The sequence below is a fragment of the Glycine soja genome, chromosome 6 (assembly GCF_004193775.1).
Source record: "Glycine soja cultivar W05 chromosome 6, ASM419377v2, whole genome shotgun sequence".
NCBI classification, from domain to species: domain Eukaryota; kingdom Viridiplantae; phylum Streptophyta; class Magnoliopsida; order Fabales; family Fabaceae; genus Glycine; species Glycine soja.
In genome coordinates, this window is record NC_041007.1 from 5,849,776 (window position 1) to 5,866,740 (window position 16,965).

At 36.2% G+C, this 16,965-nt stretch overlaps 2 protein-coding genes across 2 annotated transcripts; both read right to left on the reverse strand.

Moving 5' to 3' along the window:
* LOC114415049 (DDB1- and CUL4-associated factor homolog 1-like) lies at positions 1–8,645 on the reverse strand. The gene is made up of 15 exons (XM_028379553.1): positions 8,521–8,645; positions 8,214–8,406; positions 7,855–7,936; positions 7,618–7,734; positions 7,353–7,534; positions 6,386–7,205; positions 6,144–6,241; positions 5,629–6,052; positions 4,906–5,508; positions 4,651–4,833; positions 3,940–4,506; positions 3,581–3,691; positions 3,199–3,317; positions 1,510–3,079; positions 1–999 (listed from the first exon to the last, which is right to left on the reverse strand). Coding segments are annotated over exons 1-15 (5,772 nt in total). The 5' UTR covers positions 8,522–8,645; the 3' UTR covers positions 1–297.
* Positions 8,646–10,651: 2,006 nt separating this feature from the next.
* LOC114415050 (glucan endo-1,3-beta-glucosidase 5-like) lies at positions 10,652–15,242 on the reverse strand. The gene is made up of 2 exons (XM_028379554.1): positions 14,609–15,242; positions 10,652–11,878 (listed from the first exon to the last, which is right to left on the reverse strand). Exons 1-2 carry the CDS (start codon positions 14,941–14,943, stop codon positions 10,765–10,767), a joined length of 1,449 nt encoding a protein of 482 aa, XP_028235355.1. The 5' UTR covers positions 14,944–15,242; the 3' UTR covers positions 10,652–10,764.
* Between the last annotated feature and the right edge of the window lie 1,723 nt (positions 15,243–16,965).

Consider the following 16,965-nt stretch of genomic DNA (forward strand, 5'->3'; position numbering starts at 1 on the left):
TGAGAAGTTGCATAAAGCAAGTTAAGGAATATACTCTTTCTTCCTCTATAACCTTGTTACTACGAACATTGACATCTCTGCTCCCAACATCCGGATCAAAAAAGAAAGATCATAGGCCATCGGTTTTTTTAACATTATTATATACAACTGCGCTTCTAGACCCTTTCAGCATCATAAAATCGCAGAGGACATAAAAAGGTAAAAGAAAACAGCAAAATTTTGAGCCAAAATTAACATTTCGCTCTAAAATGAATATGATGAAGAAATAAATAATTACAGCTTCTCCTCGATTGAAAATTAATAACCAAAGCCATTACCCACAAAATCCTCATCGTCACTACTACTTAGGGATTCAAGTAGCTGACTATCATCATCATCATCCTCATCACCTTCTGTCACAATTTCCAAAATGCCAGGTCCTCCATCAAAATCTACGTCATCCAAAATGAAATCTCCATCTTCATCCAGATCACTCACACTATCATCATCGTCATCATTGCTCATGTCATCAGCATCACTGCAACTATCCCCACCAAGACCAGGGCCTAACAGAGGATCAACATCAGGATCGTCGTCATCATCATCCTCGTCTTCCTCCTCACTTTCAGCATCATCAGGATCAGAATCATCATCAGTTGGCCTCCGACGACCAATTTCATAGATTCTGGCAGAAGCATACATCTCATCTTGATCATCCATAGTAATCAGCCCAACAAATGAATCTGTTGGCTCAGCTGCAAAATCAAGAACACAGCGATCCACAGGGATAGTTGCAATGTCAGAATAATTTATCGCATCCACTGTGCGGAAAGCTGCAAAAAGAGGATGCTTGACACGACGAGTGTGGACTGCTGACATTACATCCTCAAGATTTCTCCTCAGAATTGCATACATTACATCACCACGTGCATTGAATGTTATTGATGTTTGATCTAATGAAGGTACACTGCGTAGCAGTCTGAACTTGCGCAAATCCCAGACTTCAGAGTTTATAATAACCTGATTAAACAATTTTTTATCCAGCATAAATGGATAAAGGTCAGAAAACCACCTTGTAGATGAAAAGTATAATCAAATCAAATAATTAAAAATACTATATGGTCACTGTGAGAATATCTTTCAGTATTGGGCCATAGGCCCATTAGTTCAGGTCATTGGTTATATAATCTGTCTTGTACCTTTAACTTTTCAGAGACTTTTACAGTCACTATAATGCAGTCCTTGTGTCAAATTCAATAATTCTAGAATTATCGGGGGGTAATCACAAAAATCTTTTTTCACAACAAGATTTATATTCAAACCTTTAAGCATCCCTTCATCCACTTCCATACAGAATAATAAGTATACCTACATTTTACATATGACTATTCTCTCAGTTTTCACTTGTAGTCAATATAAGATAATTTTCCTCCAAATTTATAATTACCCTACATGATAAATTGTAATAGAACAATATGGCTTGGTTGTTTCAAAATTCTATTATTTAGACAGATGCAAGATTATGCATACCTCGTTGCCAGCAGGATGAAAACCTCCACCACCATAGTCTGTAAACTGATCAAACCGATGAACAGGCCCAGAAACCCGCCGGTCCCACAAGACACCATTCCAAAGCAGCATTGAGTCAGAAGGGTTAAAATGGATTAACGAATAAACATGACCTCGCCCTGTAGAAGCTGCAAATGTATCTGACAACTTTGACTCTATATGACATGTTTGGATATCATATAACAAAATTTCCCGTCGTGCAGATTCTGATGACAAGGCTGCAAAAACATTCCCAGAATTGCTAAACCTGGCAGCCTTGCATCCTTCAAATGAATGGCTAGGACCACCTAAAATCGATGTTGCATCCCACAACCTAACATCTTGGGAGCTTGAAGAAAGTAATAGCTGGGTCTCACCAGAAACAAAAGACTGAACAAGAGTCAAAGGAGACTGGTGACCTGTGTAGCTCTCCACCACATTGCTGTTGTTGGAGTCAAAAAATTTGAGCTCCCCATTATGGCTTCCAACAGCAATATGAGAAGAGTCCCCAACAAATGTAATGCATGTTAACAAGGCACCAGCATCATCCCGACAAGTACGCCACGGCCTAAACCGACTGTAAACAAATTGACGATCCCTGCGATTCCCATGCACTCCCCCATACATATATTTAAATTCACGTGTACCAAGCCGAGCTGTCACATTAGAAGGGGCATCTAGGCTTCGCTTTGGTTCAGGACAGACATGTGGATGCAGAAGAGACAGTGGAGGAAGAGTGGTAATAGGAGCTGGGCATTGGCGATGCTGATGCTTCAAATATTGAACCACCAAAGAATCTAATGTTACACGCTCAGCATTGTTGGGCTGAAGGTCATTTAATACTTGAGAAGATGGTGTCATCTGAACTAGATTTGAAATACTATGGTTCTCATCCACCAAGTCACCCATACAACGGCTCTGTTTCAGGTTACAGGTTGGTGAGAAAAGCCCAACAGCATCACTCTGCAGGCAGCTTTTACGAATTACACTTGAACAAATAGGAGAACGAAATCCTTGATCTCCAACGTTTAATCGTTTTCCAGACGATGAAAACATTGATATATCCTTCAAATCAGATAATTTACGTTTCGCTGGCAAGGTAATTGGAGTCTTAAACTGAGATCCAGTATCAATGTTATGTTTCACTGAAGATCCAAATGTAGTCTCTACCACAGTAGTTTCGGATGACTCTTTACCAGTATCTGACAATTTCTTCACTGATGACTGAGAGTCAAGGTGTTGAAATCTTGAATGAAAAGATGATGAGAAAGTCAGTGATTTTTTCTTTGCAGAGACAGAATCACTTTTCAAGCCGGCATCATCATCCTTTGCATTAAACCTTAATTTGTGAGTGAGAAATCCTGAAAGAGCACGACCAGAGGGCCACTGAATTTGTGTTGAAGAAGCTTCCTGTGTGATGGGTTGTTGTGCAAGAGAAGAGGGAGGAACCAATGATGGCAAAGGAGTCAACTGAGCCTCTTTAAGCAACATAGAAGCAGTTTGTGCCAATCCAGATGCCTGTAGGTGTTCGTGGATTAGGAGCAGGAGTTCCCTGAACAAGATAAACATAACACAAAAGAGTCATCAAAAGGGCTCCACCAAGGGGTGGAAGGGGGGCAGCACATGAATAGGAAAATCCTGAACAGTAAAATTTAGAGAGAGAAAAAAAACCTTGAATGGTAAGTAATAGGAGTCGCAGCAGCTATAGCTGCTCTTTCTATGCGCCTTAAAGTTGGAGTAGCTGCATCAGTAGCAGCTAATGTACTTGCACGCCCTGAATTAGTAACAATCTACAAATACAATTTCAACAGAAGTATCAATATCAGCCTTCATAAAGCACAATACTATATCTATTTATCTTTTTTTTTGTTTATGCAAGATCACTGCATAAGTGCACATATAAGTGGGGGGCAACCCTCACCTTACAAGTCAATTAAATAGATGCACATGAAAAACAGTAAACACAAAACATAGCTCCAGAACAAGGTTTTTAATCCAACCAATAAACCCTGAAACACAAACTTCAGCTTCACCAAAGAATGGAAATGCTCACCCCAATTAGCTCAATTGCAGCCTGGGAAAGTTCAGCTTGCCACCTACCCTGCTCTGTTCCAAGTGTTTGGCTGCCTGAATCCCGAATCAGTTCCGATAGCTTTTTCCCAACCTAGAACACCCATACAAAAAAAATCAGGATATTGAATTCAACATTTGGCAAAATGTATTTTTTTTCGGAAGCCATCATTAGAACAGAATTTAAACTGGTATACAAGGAAAAAGTTGAAGCGGAGTTATCTCAATGTCAACACCTGATACTGACAAATCCAAACCCACCAAAAACCAGCATCAAAAGGATAAGGTCCAGTTTGAGTATGATTGAGTTCAATAGAAATCTTATCAGTTAATGTTCTTCACCTGAAGCTTTGTCAATATGTGTGCGATAGTATCATCTCTGGCTAATCCAAGCAGGACTCGACATGCTAGAGCACGAAGACAGTCCAGAGCAGCAGGAGGTGAGTATATGCGCGGTTGGAGGAGATGCAGAAGAACCTTTATACCATTATTAGAGCGGACAACCTCTCTTGCCTGACGATATCCTTGTTCCAATTGTGCAGCAAGGCCAGCACAACCTGCTCCTGCACCCAAAGATATTCTTCGGTCGCCAACCAATCCTGAAGCTGCAGAAGCAACAGGAGTTTGTGGAAGACTATTAACAGGCTGTGTACTTAATCCTGAAGCACTGCCTCGATCTACAGCATTGGACTCCCCATTCCTCTCCCTAGGATCAATCTGGCTGGTAGAGTGAACAGCTCTATCTGAGACATTACGTTCAGCATTTCTATCTCTAGCCTCTGAGGGAGGACCATTAGATGTTTGGGAAGATGCCAATTGCTGACCTTGTGCAACCATAGCTGGTTTATTGCTGATTGAAGGAGGAGGGCAAACAAGATTGACTAAAACATTTAATGCCGGTTGAATTATCTGAAATGGAAAAGTGTTTGCAAACAAAAGTTAAGATACCATATTGGATACTCAGTATGTCAGTCAAAATCCTAAAAGACTTTCTATTACCACCTGCAGAAATTAGGGCAGTGTACACTAAAATTGCTAGCAAAAGAAGCTTACCTCAGGGTCCACATGATTACTAGCTATATTTGCAGCATCCAAAATTACCGCGATACCAACACGATTATTGCTTAATGTTACATTTACAATCATCTTACGACTGCTAGGTACCAATGTAACAATGTGAAGAACACCCAATGCATACTGAAGCAAATCATGCAGATATCGCTCAACAGGTGGGGCCTACAGACAACCAAGAGAACAATAAATAAATAAATTGCAAGATATGGGGAATGTGTAAAATAACTGTCATACCTGACACAATTCCAACATAGTAATATGTCCATTAGATGCCAAGAACTTCTCAACTGCTAGCCAACGTGTTCTCACAAATGCAGGACCTAACTTCCGATCCTTTTGTAATTGTAGGAATACTGCATCCATTGCCTCATTACTAATATCAAGCGGCTTGTACACAGCCCTTACACTTGGAATATTTCTAGCAGCACTACGGTTGCTTTTGTTTGGACGAATGGAATCCACTAAGACAAGGAGATGTGCCCTGAAATATTGCCGCAAAGCAACACAAGTGTGATAGGCTATCTGCTTCTCAGATGACGTCAGCACTTCAGCAGATGATCGATCATTTCGAAGTGATCCTGAGTTAGATAAATTCAAGGCTCCAGAATTTACTCCTGATCTTACTGAAGCAGCATCATTTAGAAGGCCAAGTAATTTTTGTAATCCATCCAGGGAATCAAAGGCATCAAGAACTGCTCTGAAGACAAATGCAGCAGCAAAAAACAATGCTGCATTCTTACGGGCTTGGTCTTGATTGCAGTCAAGGAGTTGGAGAGCTAACTCAACAACTTCATTAACAACTTTTGATGGAAGAGCACAAACTCGTTCCATGATTCCCTGAAATAATCATTTAGGGTCAGAAAATATAGCAGTGTTGTGTGTGAAAGAGAGAGAACTTAATAACATTTGTGGGCATCTCAATTCGGAATTATCACTACTATTAAACAACAAGAATACCTGAAGAGAACCAATAGTAAATAGACAAGAAGAAAGACCAAAGAAAGTTTGTGGCATTCTAGGGACATCAAGCAGCTTTTGCATTCCCCCACGGTCCACAAATAGTGCAGCAAATTTCCTATGTGCAGCCAAAGCACAGATTAGCTTCATGACATCAGGCAACAGCAAAGCAACTTTGGATGCCTCCCAATGTTTAGAATTCTTCTGCAGAAGTCCAAGACACACATCAACCCCCTTCTCATGCAACACAGGGCCAAGAACTTCTACATATTCTCCAAGTAACTCAAGACACTGAATGCAATATTTTTCCCTCAACTGTGCAAGTGATTTAGTATCTGGGATGAAGTACTCTTCAACATCCTCATTAGTTTCCGTTTCTTTGCCACTCACATTCTCTGTCACAGTATTGTCGCAGATAGAACTCCTGCCACCAACCAAAGAACAACATTATTAAAGAACAGTTCATGTATATAATCAGATCTTAAAAGGTACTTGTAAACTATATTCTGACATACCTTGAAACTTCAACTGCAGATGCAGCATCAATAACAGTTGATGTAGCTCTCGAAGCAGCCAAAAAAGCTGCTTCTTCATCATTGCTGGATTTATATTCCTGAAAAAATGTGAAACAAACTATTTTAGCATTGAGTTTAAACTATAAAGTACTGATACACAATCACAATCACATAGGCATATATGTAAGCACAAAGTACAATTTTAGGTTTCAGGAGAAAAAAATAAATGAACACAAGCATACCTCAGAAGCTGCAGTTTTAACAAGGTCAGCGGCAGCATCACCAGCTGCTTTGACAGCTTCTTCAGGTGCATTGGCTGATCTAGCTTCAGCTTCAGCAGATCGGACTGCCTTCCGGACCAGATCGGTAATATCTTTACTACCAATTCGGCACTCTTCGAAACAATCATCATCATCCTCTCTTTCAAAAGCAGAAGCCTCGGAAGGGATCCTGCCAAGGGTCTTCTTAGAATCAGCCCCCCTCCTAACGTCAGCATTCCTCAATATGCTTCTGTCTCTAACACTCCGCCCCTGTCCTAATCTACTTCCAGATCCAGGAGACGACAAAATAGGATCACTTTCTACAGCCCCTTCATTGACCCTACCTTTCCCTCTAGATCTTCCCCATCCACGGTTTGCACGCCGCCTTGAAGAGTCATCTCTAATATTATCGTCATGCTCACCATATTTTATCCTTCCATCACGTATATCTCTACAGCGCCATGTATCCTCCCCATCAGAATCTACCTTGTGGACATCAGTACCTTCACCAAGCCCATCGGGTGGTTCACCATCTACCCTTTCAAGAGTTACGTCATCTAAAGATCTCTCATCAATCATCTTAGTATCATCTAAATGATTTGATTCGAGGAGCTGGCGAAATCTACCACGACCATCGTCTCTACCTCTTGCTGAAGTATTCGTAGATGCATGCCTACTCTCTGTTATATGAGTAACATCTTTCTGGTTGCCACTTGTCTCTCCCAGCACGCTTATACGAAGATAACGCATTAGCTTAGCTGACAAGCCAGATGTCAATACGTCTTCCACTATTTGACCTTGACTGAGATCATTCCAAAGTTAATTAAGGAAAAAAAATAAGAAAGAAATAAAATAGGGATAAGCAAGATAACCACCAGCATCAACTGGAAGCCAAACATCAAAGCAATAAATCTGAAAAATATCCTAAAGATTGAGCAGCATAGCATACCCGTCCAAACACACAGCAAGGAGTCCAGTAGAATAGGTTTTCAACATTTCAGAATCTGAGGCCGCCTCACTTCTACCTGGATTATGCCTCAAATTCTGCTCTTCAGCAGGCAACCCGGTGTTATCATCCATCACCCAATTTTTTATGTTTTCCATGACAGATTCTTCAAAAACATGAGGATACTGTCCATTTACACTTCATCAGAACAATTGGGTGAAAAGAATTAAAACAAAAAAGAAACAAGTAAAAAAAAACGAAATCCTACAATCCAAGTGAGGGAACAGCACAGGAGAAGTCTGCCAGAAGCAGCTTGAATGGAAGTCGAGTATCTTGTTTCTAACAGAAACTTTGAAGATATCAACTCAAAGAACTCATCATTTTCCTGCAAAGTCCAGAAGAGCCAAAAGTACAATCTCAATAATTTAATACAATAAATTAGCTTAAGAAAAAACTCTACACCGAAATTAGCAAAAAGAATAATCAATAATGGACAAGAAAATACCCGGATTAAACCGCCAAGGCGACCAATGATATGCGCAGCACGTGCAGTGCTGGAGGAAGAATGACCATTCTCTTCCATGTATCTACATTGCAAAAATAAATTATCCACAGAAAACTAGAAGGCAGTAGAAAAAAAAAAGAAAATAAAACTCCCAAAAATATTATAGGTACAGTTTTCAGAATCTAAACCAGAACCGAGCACATAGATGGCATAAAATTGACATTCATAAAAATAAAAAACCGAATTTACAGATACATTCAGATATCAACACCTAAGAAACTATTCCAAAAGGAATCAAATAAATGACGAGCGTGTGTGAAGAAAACTGTTAAAACAAAAACACAGATAACAAAACATACCGTGACTCTTGCGCTTCAAGAATAGAGGCAAGGGCGTGGAGGACGGTGGCGTTAGGGTTATCAGGTGCAGAAGTAATCTTCTCCATGAGTTTGTTGACCTTCGCAATCAATTCCTCTTCCTCCTTCTTAGAATCCTCCTCTTCATCCTGCGGCGGTGGCGCTTGATTCGCTTGATCCTCCATCATCAGCGACACTGAGACAAGATAACCGTATGATGATGATAATATATGATTTGATTAAGTTATTTTTTTTTTCTGTGTGTTTAATTATGAATATGCTATATGTATGTATCTTCTATATTACGTACTAGAGTTGATATGATCGTAAGCAGAGTTTGAGTTGTTTTGTTACAAAGGTGAGAGCGAAAGGAAGAGAGAATAAATGAATGAAGAAGAAAGAAAAAGAAAGAAGGAGAAACAGTGAGAAAGGGCACCGCATAAACTAACACCAACGCGATGATGGATCGGAAGCTTCCGGAGATATCCGACCCGCTTCTTAAACCTACCCAGGAAATGCCCGTTACCTTCAAGGACCAGGCCCAAACATTATATATATTTTGTACGTTTTTTTATGTGTTGTATATTTTGTACCTTTTATTGCGCTGTATATTTTTTACTTCTTTTATTATAATATTGATACCAAATACTTTTTGGTGAAAGTGGTGATTAATCTTCATGGATAACCAATTAAAATTCGAACTTCATTAATAGATACAAGATACAAACCGCTATTACTTTGTATTAGTTGGTGCTTATTTTATATTTTTTTTATATCGATGATCATTAAATAGAATCTATTTTTTTTATCAACGAAATCTATATGTTACTCTTTGTGTCCCTAATTATAAGATCCTTTCAACTCATTCACATTTTTTAAAAAATAATTAGTTTAATTAATCACATTCACTTTGTTAATTATTTATATCATCATTCCAAAATTATCTTTCTTATAATTCTATTCATTTAATTATTTCTCATTAATGTCGGAAAAAATAATAATTAAGTAAAAGTATACAAGTTAAGTAAGAAAAAAAGTAAGAATAGATAAGAAAAAATATAATTAATGCATCTAAAAATTAGAAAGAGATCTTATAAAAAGGGACAAACAAAATTAAAAAAATGATCATGTATACTCAAGGACACAAGATTACTTTATATCTTTTTATTTATAAAACTCAATATCTAATTTATCAATATTAAAAAAAAATGATTAATTTAGTTGGTAACAACAAATTTATCTTAAATTTATATATTTTTTAAAGTCTTTTTTAGTAATACTTTATTCTCTTCTAATTATTTGTCAAATACATTATTTTTCTTCTTTTATTGTGAGATATTTTTAGTATAAAAATAATTAATGCAAAGTTTAGATATTATAAATAGGAAGGCAAGGAGTATCTATTACTATTTCTTCTACTGGGCACTCAGACATTGTTATCTATATATTATTAATTATTTATTTTAGTTGTACAAGTGTTTATTTTATATAATTAAATTTTAGTAAAGCAAAAACAATATAATTAAAATTTATTCTAAATAAATATTTCTAAAAATCAACTATATAAAGTAATATAATTAAAATTAATAATAAGTAAAATATTTTTAAATATAAAAATATGTTTTAGATTTATAATAAATAATTTGTTATAGTACAATGTTACTTTCAATTTATATTAAAGATTAAGTTATAATTAAAATAAATTAGAATGGATAGGTTGAAGGAGATAAAAGGTAAAGAAAAATTTCTAAAAATGCTTTAATTGAATAATGCCCAAGCACTCTCATTCAAGAAAACTATTATAATTTATATAGAGATCATTAATAATACAATTTTTATTGAGACACGTGTCATATTTTTTATCTCATCAATAGTATATATAAAATTGTTCAGTCGTAAAAAAAAGTTACACATGTTAAGAATATATATATATATATATATATATATATATATATATATATATATATATATATATATATATTTTGCATTTTAAAAAGTATGGACAGTGTATTTTTGTGTCTGCATGTCATGCTAGAGGAGCAAATTGCTCTAATTTATACTAAATATAATTTTATTTTAGTTGGATAAAATAATAATAAAACTCTTTTCCATCAAGTATTAGCTAAAACAAACTCACACATAATTGATCCACAATGATTAATATGAATACTTTCTTTGTGTGTGCAATGGTTACATTGATATCATAACCTAACTTTGTGCATATTATCAAAATCTTCTACCAACCGGTAAACCCTCGTTGAACAATCCTACTTATGAACACGTGATAAGAAATTAAAAAATATTTATTACATCCAAAACACAAAAATCATCCTTACATTTTCTAAAAAATAATTTAAAACATTAAATAATCCTTTCATAGTACTTTCTTACGTTCTAATGTAAATTTATAAGAAAATAAACAATTATGGGACAGGGACAAGTACGACAGACAACATTAGTGCAGTGATAAAACATTGTAACGCGTTTTCTTTCTTACACTTGCTAGTTGCTACAAAGTTTACTTGATCCGATACGAGTCGAAAAGCAAGCCAAATCAAAACCAAGGATTACAGAATAGCAAAAGTACAAAAAAACATAGCACTGTTGTTAGATATCCAACTTTTCCATGTAGCTCCGCAGAATCTGTCTGGATCATGATTCTGAACTTGCAATCTCCTACAGAAGGGTCCTTGTCAGTGATCATGGAAAGGCTGGGGAATTTGCATGCACTATCCATCTGGTCATTTATCTGATAGTAGCTATTAAAAGCATAAGAAATGTTACCATGCACATCTAAATTGCCACAAGAAGTTCCATACCCAAGACTAGTGCAATCAGCATTTTGACAAGCATAGGCCACACTAGGTGCAAGTTGGTCATCATTAAGGTTTGCTGAGGGTTTCAAAACACACCACTTTTTAGCCAAATGATCAACACCACTAGCACCTACTAGCCCGTTACCTCGTGCTGACCCAAGGTTAAGTTGGTATTTGGGTTGTGCATCGAAGTAAAACATGCCCCAATGACGCTCAAAGTTACCTGGCTGAATGCTTTTGGCATCTTCATCTATGAGACTAAACAAATAAGCATCTATAGGACCAGGCCTCATTGGGGTACCCTTTCCAGACATGTAACGTGACATGAAACCTTGGTTAAAACGTTGTGCATATTGAAGGTTTGCATTTCGGTCCCCGTCTGTTGGCCACCCTATTTCCCCCACAATTATAGGCAGGTTTCCGAAGCCATTCTTCTGCAGTGCCCATACTAGAGTGTCATGGTTGGCATCAAACACGTTGTCATAGTTTCTTCCGTTGTCGTTTATGGCGGGCTGGTAGCCGTTAAAGAAGGCGTAGTCAACAGGGAAATTGGGGTCTGCATAGAGGCTGATGAAAGGATAGATGTTCACTGTGAAGGGAGCTCCGTTGTTGTTAAGGAACTTGACAATCTGCAGCATCACATTGTTGATGTCAGGTCTGAAACCGCCATCCGATGGCTTTTCGGATGAGCTTTGGTATACATCGGCATTTAAGGGGACAGTGACTTTGACACGTTTGCTCAAACCGGATTTTGTGAGAGCTGCCTGGATGTTTTGGAGAGCTGGAAGAGTTGTGGCTTCGAAGGAACCGTTGTAGGTTGACAAGAATGGTTCATTCCCCACTGCAACGTACCTTGCAAAACCCACAAGGTATAAAGTGTAAGAAAAAATAATACATAGTGTGAAGTTTACAATTGGTGAAATCAGAAATGTAGGAAACACACGGCATTATCCATAATGCATGAGCTAGATCCACTGATAATAAAGTTGCAACACTGTTTCCTTCAATAAAGCAAATATTCCTATCTATCTCCTTGTGAGTTCTAACCACATACTGCCTCCAACAAAAAATTAGGATGACATGCATTTTGAGCCTCGCAAATTTCATATGCTACTACGTAGGGCTGGATATAAGGATGACACTTGTTCTTTCACTGCAGTAAAATCATCCCCTATTTGGTGAAAATCTTTGTCTTGGGTGAACATCTTAGGTGTTTTCCCGCAAAACCCAAGACATCATTTCCTCCAACATGGATCCATAATGGCTGATGGGATAAGGGTTAATAGGTGGAAATGTTGGTGATTGGCTTTGACTTGGACTATATGGCAACAGAGCAACAAGATAATTTTCTCCAAACAACAAATTGATGGATGGGGCAGCTTTCTTACTCTGGACATGGCTGAGAAATTTGGAGAAAGATTTTTCAATTCATTTTAATCAATGGTCTAGCAATCTTAGAGCAGGGTTTGTGTATTAGCAGAGGATAGAAACATAGACTAACAGTAGCTATTACTACCATGTTTGTGGCCTGGCTTTGGTTCCTATCTAGACTTCATTTAGTCTGATATTTGGAACCAAATGTATGGTTAACCAAATCTTTGTATTTTAGAACCTCTGGTACTCAGATTTTATATATATATATATCTTTGCTGATAAAAAAAAAAAAAAAAAAGATCGATCACCATAGAGCTCAAGTAATTACTGAAGTGATGATAAATGAATTAATAAACCTAATTTTTAGAACAAAAAACAAGGATAAATCACCATTGATGCTGACATATACTTTCTTGAATCTTGATCTTCTAGAAGGGAAACCATTAATTCTTACAAAGGTAAGTGTTGTTGACCCAATAAGGAAAATCTCTAGTTTTTTCCCCAGTTGGCAAAGGATCAGAATAGAAATAAACATCATATACACCCACGAATTATATTACAGAGGAATCTTACTGCAGCAGAGATCACATGCCATCAAATGAGTAGTTGAACTCCAACTCTAATTGCACAATTTATTTACATAAAACTTGTTTGGTAAATTGCGTAGAAACAAGTTTTTTTTTTTTTTTGAAAGAATGTGTAGGAACAAGTTAAGCTCCACATTTTGCAGAGATTAACAATAGAATGGCTTTCAGCAATGCAGAGAACAAAAAACAAGGATGATTAATATAAGTCAACAAAAAGCAATTTTTCTTTCCACTAACAGTGAAACAATAACCTCTTTCTTTTAATTCATCAAAAAAAAAAAACCTCTTTAAAAAAAAAAAATCATAAATGGGCTTTGGCATTGGGGGGAAAAAAATACAAGGAAAAAATTCAGCTAATAGTTGTAAGGACAAGGATTCCACCTAAACATAACCTTCCGAATCTAATGATGTTTGGGAAACTGCCCCATTAATTGCATACGAGAACAAGGATTCCATATGATTCATGAATAACAAAATATAATATAATTGCCATTTCAAGTTTTGGCAGGAACCAAGTCTGACCAATTGGTCATCAAGAGTGCACATGACTTTCTGACATAAGAATCTACAATCATTTACATAAATAGATGAATGTAAAATTAAGGAGATTGGGCTATTAAGAAACCTCAAACAAGGGGCATCATTTCATTCCAAGTAGGTATCAATTAGTGGACCTTCCCAGATCAGCATATATGACAATTTAGAGGAATATATTAGACAGTAAAAGATGTGAAAGATTAGACATTGAACAATCTTCCAAACTGAATATGACCATAACAAAGCACAAACTAAACCCCTGAAACAAATGCATCACATTGCGTATTCCACTACAACTTCATCTACGAAAGACACTTAATTCCCATTCATTAGAAGTCACTTCCTCTCCAGTTGCAATGTTTCCTTCTAACATTTACAGTACCACTACCACCACTACTCAAAAGCTTTGTATCACATAACACAGTCCTTTAGTGTCCAGGACAAATATCCAAAACAAAAGAACTACGCAACAAACAATTAAAATCTGCAAAACACAGCTTAGCAAAGAGAAACTATGCATTTTTAAGGGAGCAAAAACATAGGGTACGAAGAATACACCGAAGAAGAAGAAGAAGGACTAATGTTTACAGTAATGAATACATGCAACAGCCAACAGAATGCAAGCTGAGTTAGAAGTCATACATTCATAGGGATTGTCCTACAATATTGTGGAAGCAACAAATTCATCACCAGTATATTTTTCAGAGTTCAACAACCAGAGCTGTCAAGAATTCCTTACTTTGCATCTCTTGAAATTAGGGATAACATGCAAAATCAACAAGATAGTCAGAAATTTATATTCCCTTGAAATTTTCAGCCCCAAGTTAACTCGCATTCCCGGCTGCACCATAAATTCCAAGTTGTTACATTAAACTGACATTTTCCATTCACATTTCTTATATAAAAAAAAAAAAAAAAAAAAACTCTTTTTATGCATATCCATTTCATCAATAAACAACCAAGCAAAGCAATGTAAACGGTGACAAACAAGTAAAGGCATAACTTCAACTCAGCCAATGGTTGGTAACAGAATCTCCCAACACAGAGAAAAGGGTGTGTGTGTGTGTGTGTGTGCAGTGTGTACCTGATGTCCACTCCTCCAGAAGAGACATGTTTTGAGACATTCTTGGAAACCCATTTTTCAGCAGCTTCCACACTGTTAGCCAGCGTATAAAGCATGTCATTTGGAATCCCAACCATGACCTGTATTCCGGACTTCTTGAGAGCATCCAAGATACCAGCATCAGCATCAAAAAGCTTCACCTTCTGAATGCCATTGTCCTTCAGCATCTTCACCACCTTCGACGGTGACAAAGGGTGTGTTGACTGTGTCCCCCAATTCACACCAATCCCACTCCCTGACCCCACCAACAACACAAAAACAACAAAAAAACTACTAAACTTCCCACCCCCCATCATTATAATTACAAGAACCAAAATCTGATGCTCAAAGTTTAATACTTTAATTTGTTGATCTAAAAAAAAAAAGCACAAGTGAAGAAGTCAGGGTCAAGAGAGTTGGTTAGGGAATAATAATGAAACACACAATGAGGCATTAACTACTGTGAGTGCAGAACGGATCCTAAGGACATGTTTGTTGTTGCTGCTTCTGCTTTTGAGTTAAGCTGCTTTGTGCATTAATAAGTACAGGGAAACAAACGGAGGAATGAGGAACAAGTTAAGTGGTGGAGAATCTTTTTATTTTGTTTTCCTTTCTTTTTAACTTTGCAACTGAAATAAAAACAGGCAAAGCAAAGCAAAGCAACACAGCACAGTGGTGTCCGTGTCAGACTTTTTTAAAAAAAAAACCTCGAAAATCACATGTTTAAGTTGCAATTATTACGAGGAAAATGTTTTGTGGGATATTTTGACATTCAACTTTCAAGTACTGTTGGATTATCCAAGGAAGAAAAAAATGATAGTACTGTTGAGACGTGGATGTGGAAAAGGGAAAAGGATAAAATGAGAAAAAAATAAAAGATAATTTATAACGCATCTTATAAATTTCTCTTTTTGTGGAAATAATGGAATTGCATGCTAATAATAAGTTTATTATTTTAGGGTGTTACTAAGAAATTAATAATATTTTTTATAAAATAATTAAAAATAAATAAATAACATAAGATATGTTGTATTAATGATGTCTTAATAAAAAATATTTTTAGTTTTATAATATTTTATGATATTAATTAGCATTTTTTGTTAATTTAATTTTTTATATGAGCACTTAATTTAGTTTCTGAAAAAAGTATTTGATTCAATTTAATCTCCGAAAAAAATTAGTCCTTCAAAATTATAAGCATTAAATAATTTTTGGATCTTCTATTATTTATTTTAGTGTTCTTGCATATTTTCTGAAAGCCTATCATTAAATAGTCCATATCTCGATCTTAAAAAAAATATAGTCCATGTCTCCATGAAGTATTTTGGTTCTTCTGCAGTTTTTTTTTTTTAAGTTTTTTTATTGTTCTTACAAACTTTCTGAAAACCCTATTGGGGTTTTGTAGGATTTTCTAATCTAATAGAATTTTGGACACATATGAATCTGTCTTTCCATTACAGTGGTTCTCCCATAAATACAACAAGGGGGAGAAAATAATTCTTAAAAAAATGTTAATGACTTAAATTAATTCTTGAAACTATTTTAATTAAAAAATATCTCACCTTTATAATTTTTTAAAATTATTTGATATTTTTCTTAATGAGTAAATTACTTGGACGGGTTTGTTGTGGGCTTGTAGCGTCTAACTAGTAGGTATCCGTATTTGACTATTTGCTCTACTTTTTATTATTATTCTCCCGAAAGAAAAATCACATTGTCATGAAAGTTTTTAATCAATCAATACTCGTTGTCGTGACCCAGACGTGTACCTTCCTTCACTCCGGAGTCTTGTGATGCCGCGTGCGAGATATTGGATAACATTTGCCTCAACGCCCGACGAAGTTCTAATTCGCAAGTTTTTGCTTTAAACTTTTTTTCTACCTTTATATTTTATTCATTTATCGACAATATGCTTTGCTATTTAAATTTTGATTAAAGCATGGAGTATAGAGGATTAAGAGGAGAAAAAAAAGAAGAAGAATCTTGAATGTAGAAGCCAGACGATATTCGGAAGGTAGGCATGCATACATAAACTGGTGTTTAAACAAGTTGTTTCCTCCTCGCTGATAGACCTGATGTACTGGTGGTTCTAATTCTATTAATTAAAAGTTGAACAATGTTGTTGGTATTTCACTCATTCCGAAGCTATGTATGATAACTAACTCAAATATAGTTTGAACTTGATCCAACATTGAAGGCTTGGGATAGCTTGGAGGTGAGTGGATGGGATGAGTACGTACTAAGAGCATGTTTGATTTGGAGGATAAAAATAAATGATAAATTTTTAAATTAAAGTATAGGATTCACATGAGATTTTCTGGATTTCTTCTCTATTTATC

What these genes read in the sequence shown, in the direction of transcription:
- LOC114415049 (XM_028379553.1), bottom strand. An exon ending in TTAAAACTGCAGCTTCTGAG is followed by an intron (nt 6,242 to 6,385) that starts GTATGCTTGTGT and finishes ACATTTTTTCAG; the next exon opens with GAATATAAATCCAGCAATGA. An exon ending in ACATATTGACAAAGCTTCAG is followed by an intron (nt 3,692 to 3,939) that starts GTGAAGAACATT and finishes TGGGTGTTCTAG; the next exon opens with GTTGGGAAAAAGCTATCGGA.
- LOC114415050 (XM_028379554.1), bottom strand. Translation starts at nt 14,943, where the DNA reads ATGATGGGGGGTGGGAAGTTTAGTAGTTTTTTTGTTGTTTTTGTGTTG. An exon ending in TCTGGAGGAGTGGACATCAG is followed by an intron (nt 11,879 to 14,608) that starts GTACACACTGCA and finishes GGGTTTTGCAAG; the next exon opens with GTACGTTGCAGTGGGGAATG.